Here is a 12,124-nt window from a genome sequence, read left to right as displayed (position 1 = left end):
TAAATAAACATTAGGAAACAGGCGGTGGAGTCTGCAGGAGGATAATGAGCCACTGCTGATGTACAAACATCAAATCTGCAGGAAAATAAATGTCAGTGGCTTAAATGATTAGAAGTGAGCAGTGTAATGTGATGTTTGGAGGAGACGCTTTGAGAGGCTTAAAACAAACCTGAGCATCTTTTCCCAGCAGCACGTGAGGGAGACGCGTCCAACGTGCAGAAATAATTCGAGCAGCACGAAAAGTTCGCAGCTGAATTTGGAATTTGAAGTGAGACATTTGGTGTGATGTGTTTATTATGACGGGGGTGGTGTGTGTGTGTGTGTGTGTGTGTGTGTGTGTGTGTGTGTGTGTGTTGATCACATTTACAGGAAAACGATAAAATCAAATAACGTTGAGTGGTTTTTTTTGTGACAACAAAAAAAAAAAGGGGGGGTAAAAATCTCGCGGGGCAACTTGTAATACAGGAAGAGAGAGGGTGAAATAAAATTAAAAAAAAAAAATCACACACACACACACATACAAACACACAAACTGACTCCAACTGCAACTGAGTGGCGTTGTTGCGCCGGGGCTGGAGAAAATACCGGAGATGTGTGGTGTCCTTTTTTTTCACTGACAGCAGCCAGAGGAGGGAAAAATGCTCCGGAAAATGACACAGACTTTGACGCTGAGCGACGCGCCGCCGCGGGGACTGTGACGGGGATACGGGCGCTGCAGCGGCGGCGAGAATGTAACGATTTCACGCGCCTGTTTGTTTGTTTTTTCCTCCGGAGCGCATGCAGGAAATTCCTCTGTAGTGCCAAAGCCGAAGCTGTGCGCGTGTGTGGAACGAGACAGAGAAGAAGGGAGAGGGGAGAGACACAGCGGAATTTTGGAGGCATCCGCCCCGAGCTCCCCTTCACTCCGCTCGGCATGCCGCGGCTGCTGCAGCCCGGTCCCTGCCTTCGCCTCCACCGCCCGTTGTTTCAACGCTTCTGAGCGGCGGCGGCGGCGGAGGAGGAGGGAGACAAGCACGAGACACACGCACAGCACGCGCGCCCCCCCACACACACGTACACGTTCACACACACACACACACACACACACACGGACATGGCTTTGTCTTAACACACCGACCATGACGCATTGCTGTCAGGGCGCAGCGCACCGCCGCGGCTCCGCGTCCAAATACATCTGAGCAGAGAAACAGAAAAGAAGAGAAAGTAAGAAATCTAATAATTGTTGCAGGAAGATGGCGCCCACCAAGCCGAGCATCCAGCAGGACCCGACGCGGAGAGAACGGTAACGGTGCTGCACACACTCCTCCTCATTCACTGCATGCTTACAGCTGCACACGAGCGGGGCTGGACGCAGCGGCAGCCCGGCGTCGCTTTGCGTTTTACTGTGAGCCCGGAGGTGCCAGGAGGAACGCTGATACCTTTCCAGAGGAGAGTGGAGGTGTGCGTGACCGCGCGCGTGCTCGTGTGCATTTATATGTACGCGTGTGTGTGTGTGTGTGTGTGTGTGTGTGTCAGGCTTGTGGCTGGGTAACAGGTCGGTGGCAGAGTGCTCGCAGAAACGGAGCCTTTGCTCTGCCTGGTGATGTCTCGCCTTCTTCATCCACGTGTGTGTGTCTGTGTGTGTGTGTGTGTGTGTGTGTGTGTGTGTGTGTGTGTGTGTGTGTGTGTGTGTGTGCCGCGCAGTGTGTTGACGCTCCAAGCACCAAAGGTGTGTGAACGTCGATGACAAACCTGTCTGTGTGTGTTTGGTCCTGCTGTACTACTGTGTGTGTGTGTGTGTGTGTGTGTGTGTGTGTCTCAAAGGAATGAACAGGAAGTTTGAATGTGGAGGGATGTGCGTGGAATTCAGTGTGTGTGGGTCAGACCTGGACCTCATTCTGACCCTGAAGCTGGTTCATTTAAGGTGGACTTAAGGTGGAAATAGGAATAACTGCTGCGTTCTCCAAAACCCACATGATGCTTAGTTTTCTATATGCAATACACAGTTTCCCCCCTGTTGCTTCAGATAAGTAAAGATGCCATAAATGTGACAGGTTTGCACTGATTTGAAGGAAACATCCCAAAGTGCCTTTTCAGTTTGGTGCTTTATGGCATTGTGTTGCATCCTGTTCCCCAAACAGATGTGGATACGTGTTGTACCACCACTGCAGTTTTGTTGAACAGTATCTTTTTATCTTGTGTTCATTTGAATCGTCGTCAGTGTGACTTTACGGGAGCTGCTGAGATGAACTTCCTGTGTTTGCTGTACGTTCATTACACCTGTTGAATTAGACGGCCGTAAAATTCAACATGTAGCAGGTTCAGTCACAAAACAGACTTTTAAACAGACTTTTTGTTTATTGGTGCAACTGCACATTATTTAATTCACATATTCTTTGTCAGATTGATAAATGATTTATTTTTATTTTTTTTAATGTAAACTCTAGGTGATTGATAAGCAGTCACATGCAGCTGTGATGCTGTTCTGTTGTACATGCTTGATGACACGTGACATAATGTTTGCACCGTTTGTCATATGTAAATATAACTGTAATATGTTCCGTTCTATATTTCAGCACATTGGTAGAAGCATATTTGATCTCACGGCTCTATTCTGGTATCTGCTGTTTCAGCAGGGTTCACTAATGAAATTAAATCCTCTTCTAATATTAACACGACCTGGCAGCCGGGGCCTCGATGTGGAAAAAAGGTAGCGTCACAACTTCTTGGGTATGAGACTGGTCAGAGTGTCCCGCTGACCCGTTCATCACATGAAAACTACCAGGTGGTCTTAACGTTGTGGCCGGTGTGTGTGTGTGTGATCGTCTTGTTTTTCACCAGTTGGCCCTGAAGGTAATTCTAGCCTGCAGAGCTCTGGTATATTCTCTGTCAACATGCTCAGTCAGTATTTGAAAGATAATCGACTTTACATTACCTGTTTTCTTCAGTGCAACTGTTTGTTCTTTTTTCTTAATTTACTTTTTACCTGTAGTAGAATTGTGCAGTTTTTTTTTTTTTCTTTTTTTTTTCACCTGTTGATTTCAGGCAACCCGTGAATCTGTTATGGCTGTGTTTGCACGTGCCACAGTAAAGAGAAAAGGGATTACGGTGTCATTTCTCCTCTGTGGCTTGGCTCTTGGTGCAGTAACATGCTTTAAAAATACCGATCACGAGGCTCGTCTGCTGGAAGCTGCTGTGTCGGCTTGTTTCCCAGGAGATCTGACTTCAGACTGAACAGTCCGGGTTTATTCTTGCCTCTTTGTAACCTCACAACCAACTCCTGTTGTCACGGAGGAAAAGGTGCAGTGGGTAATTTAGTTCCATCCCGCGGAGGTCGTCTCCCTGCTCGACCGGCCTTCGCTGTCTCGACGCGACGCTGCTCTTATTTCAGTCAGGTTTCCTCCAGTTTACCAACACGACACGCGCTCTGACAAAACTGTACCTGTCACGAATGTAAACGCTCAGTGTGACAAACAGACGTGAACATCTGGCAAATATTGGGACAACTTTGTTGAATCTGTTTGTGTGTTTGTGCTCATTCTTTTCCCTGGTGACAGTAGTGTTAATGTCTCTTGTTTGAAATTCAGAAAACTGGCCCAAGAGTGACACACAATCCTCCCAAATATACATGACACCAGCCCAAACAGACCAAAAGGGACAAAGAAATGACACAGTTTCCAAAAATAGATGCAAAAGAACTCAGTTGGCTGCCAAGCGAGCGATGTGTTTACTGCAGTGCTACAGTGTTTTAAAACAGGTGGATGAGTAGAGTGTACAGACAACAAGTAGAGTCAGATGTTTGAAGCTAGCAGAGGGTCAGACGTCAAATGTATAATGTATGGAGCTGGAATTACCCTTTATCCCTTAACTTTTTATGAGCCCCGAAGGCAGGAAGCTGCGACCTGATGGGAGGAAGTTGAATCCATGCCGTTGTGAGTGTGAGACTTCCTGTCTGCCGTCACCTCGGCCCCTCTCCGTTGGGTTTTCGCACAGCTCGGTTTTTGTGTCTTTGACAGGCTCCTTGAGGAGATGAAGCTCGGAGGCTCGTGTCAGATTAATTCACAAACTTGGTTTTCTGAGGGCATAATTTGAACAGCAAGCAGGTTTTTGCACGAGTCTGAAAACAAAAGCAGAGGCTCTCATAAACGTGTGTCCCTGAATGGATTCTTTCAGACCCCGACTAGTGGGTTTTATCAGTTTATCATCAAACTACCTGCTTGGCAACAGGGTCTGACAGGAAACCGTCTGAGGAATGGTGCAGCTCGGCCGCTCTGCTTATTTAACACTTTGATCCACGTCCACCTTGATAAACGCAGCTCTAAACCACCTGTGGCGAGCGGGACTGGTGTGAACATGCTCGTTGGCTCTTTGGTGCAGGTCACACGAAGCCACCGTGGCCCAACACGCCAGCTTGACTTTGCCCTCAGATCCAACCCAGGACAAAACAATCAAAGCTCTTTAGGGGCAGTGTTCACGGTGCACACGGTTGTGTTTGTGTTCACATTGCGGACACGTTCGGCACTTTCTAACTGATGGTCCAGCTTGTTTCTAACTTTATAAAATGATTCATCTGCGTTTCTATAAATATAAAGCTATAAATATATAATAATAATAATTATTATAATAATGAAGATGTGTTAAATAATAATAAAGTTATGTGGATAAACTGAGCAAAATATAGTAGCCGTGGTTAACAACTATTGGTTGTGGAAAGAATGAAAGCATCACGGTCTCAATGTCCATCCAGGTGTGTGTGTGTGTGTGTGTGTGTGTGTGTTTTGGCTGAGCTGCTGTTGATCTATTTCTGGGGGCATTTCAGTGCTGATAGGCATCTGGAGGAGAGCAAATTAATTTCCAGGTAGAGAGAGAGAGAGAGTGAGATGAAGAGGAGGTAGAGGAGGAGGACTGACTTCATAGCCGAGTGCACAAGTGCTCCCACTATCAGTACACTACAGCAGCTCCGCAGAGAGAGATGATGGAGAAGAGGACTGGGCAAGGAAACAGCCGAGAGGGAGGAGATGGGCTGAGAAACAGTGAAGGGGAAACGGAGGGAGAAGGAGAACAGGAGCAGGAGCGATAAAAGCTGGGGATGTGGAGGTGGAAATGGAGGAGATGGGAGGATAAACAGAAATGAGTAAGGAAGCAAATGGGAACAAGACATAGAAATACAGTTTACTAGATATTGGTGTAATACCTGAATTAAAGAGTGTAGAAAGTGCATGGACGTGTAAATCTTCATTCATTCATTCATTCATTAAAAATAAAGCTAAACGGCATCATTTAAAAAGTCTTCACCACAGTCCAAATATTAAGTAAAAGTAAAGCAATATCCTTAACAAAGTATTCGAGGAAGATTGGAAGGCTGCAACTAGAGACGGAGAAAGTAGAAACCAAACCAGGAGGAGAAGGGGCTGAGACTCGAAGACAGGAGCGAAAAGAGCAGAGAAAACCTCCACTGAATCAGTGGACGGCAGAGAAACCAGAGACAGACAGACAGTCAGCAGAGACGGTGTGAAGTGGAATCGCTCATGGAGCTGATTGGCTGTCACCAGTCTGACTCACCTGCAGGCTGCATAAGAGCCTCCCAGAGCCTGAAGGAGGCCTTGGTTAGCTGTTCCACAGGTGGTCCCACACACCTGAGTCTGCTGTTGCACTGGAGCTGCTTCCAACCACAGAGCATTAAAAAACAAAAAGAAGCTTCAGTTTCTGTCGCTCAACGTGCAGCTACACTGTGCTACGGTCTGTGTATCTGCTTTAGTGTATGAAGACGGGAAACACCTGACAGAGTCATTTAACTTTTAGCAAGTAAAATGGACAAAGGTGATGATAAGCTGCTCATGTCCATGTAAATACAGCAAAGACATTTCTGATTTGTGATGTTTAGGTGGGAAAAAGGTAGTTTTTTTGTTTGTTTGTCTTGTTTTTTTTTCAAGGCTTTGAAAATCTTTTTTCTTAAAAACACTGAAAATCTGTGGCGAAACAAAGATGATAAAGTGATAAGGAGGAGGAACAACAGTGGAAAAGCTGACAAATGTTTTACTTTTCTTCGTTTAAAAAATATATTTTTTCTATTTAATTTTTATAATATTTTTTAATGTTACTACGAGAACATGGAGACATGTTTCTGATTAGTTTCCTTTGCTGAGTGAACCAGCTGTTTGTTGTGAACAGGATTTTACAGGGTTCGTATAAACCGAGCACTTTTCACTTTTTCACTTTTCTCCTCTACTTGTCTTTATAATTATTTTTTTTAAAGAGAAATCAATCAGAAAAAGGTTTGAACCATGTTCCAGCAGCTTTTTTAAGCATTACACAACATTTCCAGTCTGTAGTTGCTCCTGTTCCAACTGGCATTAACTTCCGAATGAGGAAATAGGTTTTTAGAAAACCAAATTTCTCAGTATCAACGTGTGATCTTGCGATTTACAATCAACTACATTGTGCACATTTTGGGGAAATTAGAGTTTTTAGACGACTCGCTTTATCTGACTTTGTGCATGTTTAATGGGGAGAGACAATGGGGGGGTGAGAAGCAGAGTGAGAAAGTGAGGGAGACCGAGCTGGTTGTAGTGTTGGCGAATTTTCAGAAACAACAGAAAACCCACGAAGCACAAAGTTGGCTTTGTCTCCACCACACTCCCCCCTCCCTCCTCCCTCCTGTGCTCCCTCCTTCCTCCTCCTCCCCGGGGGCAAAATAACACAATAAAATGCCCCATTACCCCATTCAGCCGAGTGAGACAGACAGAAACTCAGAGAGAGGAGCCGGTCTGGGGTTTTGGCAGCGTGTTGGTGGTTTTGTGGTTTTTGTGGTGGGTCCTGACGCGTTGTCAGGAAACGACTCGAGAGTTTAGTTTCAGACGTGGAGTTCGGCCCTGCCTCCCTCTGTGATTTCACCAGATTGGTTTTGTTCAGACATGCATGGAAAGCCGGTGATCAGAGAGAGGAGAAAACCCAGGCTGATGCTGCTGCTGCTGTTGCTGCTGCTGCTGCTGTGCCGGACTGAAAATTGTTTTCCTTTTCAAACTGAATTTACATTTGTCTTTGGGAAGAAAATGCATAGAAAATGTCTCCGGCCGGCAATTTGATCCTCGGCGGTGGCAGCAGTTTGAGCGTTGTTACCAAATAACAATGTGTAAATTTGCTGCGTGCCGCTGACACACACTCTGCTTTCGTCCCAAATGGAGAAATGTATGAAAATGTAAATGAAGCTGAAACGACAGAAGCATTTTTCAGGATCCGGAACGTAGCACCAACATTTTACATAAACAATGCACTTTTTTTTTGTTTCTGCCTGTTTTTAAAGCGGCGATGCTCCGACCTCCCTGCTGTTTGCACAGTGTGTCTGAAACCAAACGAGGAGGCCGTCAACTTTTTCACTGCTGACGAAATGAAGTCTGCCCCCCTTCGTGAGGCTGGATGTTGTTCGGGCCAGAGGTTCATGCAAACTAGTTTGTAGGTTTGACCCTCAAGGCAGGTTTTCAGCAGTTCTGGTCTTTACGGTGGCTTGACTGATTTTTCTCTCTGAGAACAGCTCTCAGAAAGGATGAGGCCTGTAGCAGTTTGTCAAAGCCACGTGTCACATGACCAGGACATTAGCCGTCCTGGTGGCTGTGGGCACTGGAAAGCACTTCAGGTACTGATACGCTAGAAAAGTGCTGTTTTCTACCATATATTTTATATAGATGAATGTTAGAATTTCTCAGTTTTTAGGTTAGAAAGGTGATAATTCTTAATGTTCTGGTTAAGCCTATTTAAAATGAATGAGGGGCCCAGAATGGTGGAAGTGGAGACTGTTACCATTTTACAGGAAGCTCCATGCTTTTTATGTGCTAGACAACATTAAAGCGTCTTCGACAAATAAAGCTTTAGTACGACACATAAATAACATGTTAAAAAAACAGATAGTGAATGAGTTGTTCCTAGGCAACAACACACTGACGCAGCCTTAAGAAACACGCTACAAAAAGTACATTAACAAATCTAACTGTCCATCAGTTTTCAACAATGATTCCGAAGGTTTTTTGCACAAATTTGCCCAAGCTAACTTTTATAAATATTTTTATATTTTATAAATATATTATATTTTATAAATATGCCGTAACATGTACGTTTTCTGAATTTGTTATAATATTACATTTCTTTAACTATGTTGCTGATGACGACTGTGAACTTACTGTTAGCCTGTTGCTACCTAGTCTTCTGCTGAGGCTTTCTGCGTTTCTCAAAGCTGCAACTGTGTTGTCAAATTGATGAACAAGCCCTTTAAATTTTTTCCCCAATTTGCACAGCTGTGGGCTCTCAGGGCCCCGTAGATCCAGCAGTACAACGTGTATTTTCTGGGACTACAGTGGTGTTAAACTCTTCTGCGTTTGTGTTCAGACGCTCACAGAACAGGGTTAAAGTTGGAGAAACAGGTTTATTTCCTTACTTTAACCGAAGTATGTCTCTTGTCTAAATCACACAGTTAAAGTAGTGTCACAGTCCTGCATGATGCTGCATCGGTGCATCTCGTACAAAAACAAATAAAAAAGTCGCGTCGTTTGCAGTTTTTGCAGGGGACGGGATTGGATTCCCACTTGGATGTATGGATGGGATTCCTGACTCGGGGGTCAGCACACAAGCATTTGCATTAGAAATCACCCGTTCAAACCTGGATTCTGGATTCGGACACGATCAGCAGGTTGGATCTTTTTGTGGGTTTAGTTTTGTGTCACTTTCGTTTTGATGAGTTTCAGTGAGGCCGCCAGGCCCTTTGAGTCCTCATTCCGGCCACGTCACATCTTCCACATTTATTTAAGGGCCAGTAAAAATGTCCCCGTCTTTAAAATACTCAAGGTCATTTTGAAGGTAGATTTTTCCAAATCCTCATGTGGTTTCTAACTACAGATACAGTCTCTGACTTTACAACTCATTCATTTGAAAGCAGTTAGATGTGGTCACATGTCATAAATTAGCTCTGACATCTTTATGGAAACAGAACTACTGTCTTTCCCCCTCCAGCGCTACCTGAAAACATTTTCTTCTCCTCCCGCGTGTCCTCGCCTCCTCCTTCCTCTCCTGTCCACTCTGGGATCGTCCTCTCATTGACTGAGGATGTAATCAACTCAGACCTGCTGACTCAGCAGCTTCCCACCTCAGGCCCAATATCTACCTGTCCTTGAAAACACACAGATTGGTTAAACACACACACACTGACACACACACACACACACACACACACACACACACACACACACACACACACACACACACACACTTAGCTATAACACTCTTTCCCACTTTTGTATTATTCCACTTCTGTCTCTTTTTGTCCTTCTGTCCGTTCTGTTTCATTCCTTTTGTCGTGATCTTGTTTTCTTTATTCTCTCTCTCTCCTCCACACTCTGAAATTTCTTCCTCCTTCTTCCATCTATCCAGTCCCTCTCTCTTTCTGTCACCTTCAAGTCTCTCATGTCGTGTCAAAAAACAGATTCCAAAAAAACAAAATTCATCTACTTCATCTAATTTTAGATTTGTTTTACTCACTTAAGTCACTAAAGATATAAAATAAAAGAATCATAAAAGAATTTAGTCCATAAATTTGTCAAGTGCTGTAAATACCACCACAAATGAGTAATAATATCAAAATACCTGAAGTGATAATTGTATTCAATTAGTTTCCTCTCTCTGTTTAATTATACAAAGTAACAGAATTTCCCCAACGTCCAGTGTTTTTTCTAAAACACCCACGTCTTTGTTTTTAACCTGTGTAGCTGCATTTACATCCAAGTGTCAGATTCTTTGATTTCAAATAAGCTGATATATATATGAATTATTTCTATATACTTTTTTACACTGAAAAACATTTCTTAAGTCGTACACACACACACACACACACACAGTTTGGCAGTTACATTAGACAGAGTTTGATTGTGCATCAGTGTTTCTGCCTCCATGTTGGACTGATCCTGTTCCTTATTTATCTCGTAGATCAGTACTGACACTCTGCAGCTGGTTAAATAAGCAAACGTTCAGACCACAGTTCTACAGTGAGCTCAGACATAACCACCAGAAAGAGAATGTGTTCTACATGTTAATGTAGATGTAGTAACTATGAATACAAGCCCCCCTCTCATGTTGTGTGTGTGCAGCAGGTGCTGGAAGATGTAGATTAACCAGCTGCTCACATTGTTGCTTCAACTCCAAGAGGAATTATTTGGAAATTAATTTTAAGTGTGTGTGTGTGTGTGTCTGTCTGGAGTTTCCAGTGTTGTATGATGATAATCTCATGTCGTTACTCACTCGCACTATGTTTTTAAGAGCAGATTGAGACGTTATGGTGTAAGTTCTCAATAAAATCATTGTTCTCATGAAACCCCCATCACCCCCACCTCTTCATCCCTCATCTCCTCTCCTCTGCTTTCATTACCTCCTCTCGTGTCCTCTTTGCCCCCGGTGCGGTCACCTGTTTGCCCCAGTAGGCAGGTAGGAGACCTGAGGGTGGAATGACTATTGATTATTCTTTGCTGGAGAGGGAGCAGAGGAGGAGGTGGTGGGGGGGGGGGAGGAAGGATGAGGGTGGTGCACTTCAGTCAGAGGGATGAATGAGGCATTTAGGGGAAAGACAAAGCTAACGAAAGCTGATTATGGATAAATAGATGAGCACAAGCCACAGAGAGATTTCTCCTGCAGGGAGAAACTCATCTGTGCATCAGTCCACTGTCTCCACAAAGGTTCCAGTTTTCTAGTTAGAACTGAAACCCAGACTAACGCTGCGTTTCCCCTCCTGAACTCCTGTCATTTGCACATTCTTTTAATTTTGTTGCAGTGAAAAATGAGACGGATCGACTTCATTATATTATGTCGGCTGAACAGTTGTTCATGAAACGTACAGCTGCTACTGGATGAAAGTACTTCAGCTCAAACAAGCATTTGAGACTAGTTACAAACACATCATAGTTTGATCACCAGCAAAGTGCTTTTGCACCTGTAACACTACATCACCTCTGAACATGTGATAATCATTTAATTCCTTCTGCAGAAATGGCTTCATTTGTTCTTGGAGCTTGTCAAATAGATACAAATAATGTAATTGTAAGGATTTCGGTTATTCCTATTATTTTCTATTGTTAAATAACAAGTCTTTTAATTTGCAGTTCATTCTTCAAGTTGAATGCAGCAGTTGAGAAACCACCTCAGCCTCCCTTTAGTAACAGTCCTGGAGCTTTTTATCTGATTATCTGTTGCTGATGATCTTCAGCTACAGATGGAGTCACTCTGTTTTCATGGGAAGGTGCAAACTTCTCTAAGCACCTTGACTTCTGCTTTCCAAAGGACAATTTTCCCACATAATCTTTCTGCTCTGCATCCATCTCTCATCCTTTGGTGTTTTCTTTGTGCTTCTCTCTTCTACACTTGGGCAGTGTAAAGTGTGTGTGTGTGTGTGTGTGTGTGTGTGTGTGTGTGTGAGACAGCTCTTTGTAGAGCATCATCTCTGATCTGCATTAGGTCAACTCTTCTCCCAAATGTCACTGTGTTACAGCTCAGCGAGTTGCCACACACACACACACACACACACACACACACACACACACAGTAGATAAGTGTGCTTCTGTCACCACCTCTTCTTTGTTTCACTGCAGTGTGAACAGAACTGACAGCAGTTCCCAAACTGCATCACACAATCTTCCTCCCCGTCCTATTTTTTAAAGCAGTGCTGTAAAGTTCTGGGAGTGTTTAAAATGCTGTGCTCTCATTACCTTTTATAATACTGTACTCAGTAGTTCTGTATTTGAATTCATACCAACTGTTCTTCTTGAGGAAAACACACTGATGGCTTTGTGATGCCTGCAGTGGGATTTGAACCAGCAACCTTACGATTGTGTCTCTGTTGGTGCTGCCGGGCTCCTCCTCCTCATCACACAGATAGGAGTTGGAGTCAGAAATACGATGTTTAAATTACAGAGGAGTTGATGGTGGGAATCCACTGGTCGTCTGGGCCTTTTTGTGTGTGGACTCCCGTGTGTGTGTCAGTGTGTATTTCCTCATTCATGTGCTGCTGCAGCTTTTGACTTCAAGCAGCTTTTCACTTCCTTTTTCTTGGGTGATGTGTGTGTGATTCCAGCAAAACCGATGTTGGATGGATGTTTTATTTTCAGCTGCTACT

General features: G+C 44.0%; 1 protein-coding gene across 9 annotated transcripts in view; it reads left to right on the top strand.

The window, feature by feature from the left end:
- LOC137101230 (neuronal PAS domain-containing protein 3) overlaps positions 1 to 12,124 on the top strand; it is a 267,664-nt gene that overhangs the window by 2,967 nt on the left and 252,573 nt on the right. For 2 of the 9 annotated variants that reach the window (XM_067479371.1, XM_067479370.1), the window contains exon 1: positions 549 to 1,282. The exons of 6 other annotated variants lie outside the window; for them this stretch is intronic. In XM_067479371.1, the coding sequence (XP_067335472.1) occupies positions 1,233 to 1,282 (50 nt within the window). In that variant the 5' untranslated portion in view covers positions 549 to 1,232. Of the gene's footprint in view, positions 1 to 548; positions 1,283 to 12,124 lie in introns of those variants that run through there. One more of the 9 variants, XM_067479374.1, reaches the window with a different exon arrangement.

The sequence above is a fragment of the Channa argus genome, chromosome 16, assembly GCF_033026475.1.
Source record: "Channa argus isolate prfri chromosome 16, Channa argus male v1.0, whole genome shotgun sequence".
Lineage (NCBI taxonomy): Eukaryota > Metazoa > Chordata > Actinopteri > Anabantiformes > Channidae > Channa > Channa argus.
The sequence above is the reverse complement of the archived record's forward strand: the minus strand, read 5'-3'. Positions and strand labels throughout refer to the sequence as shown.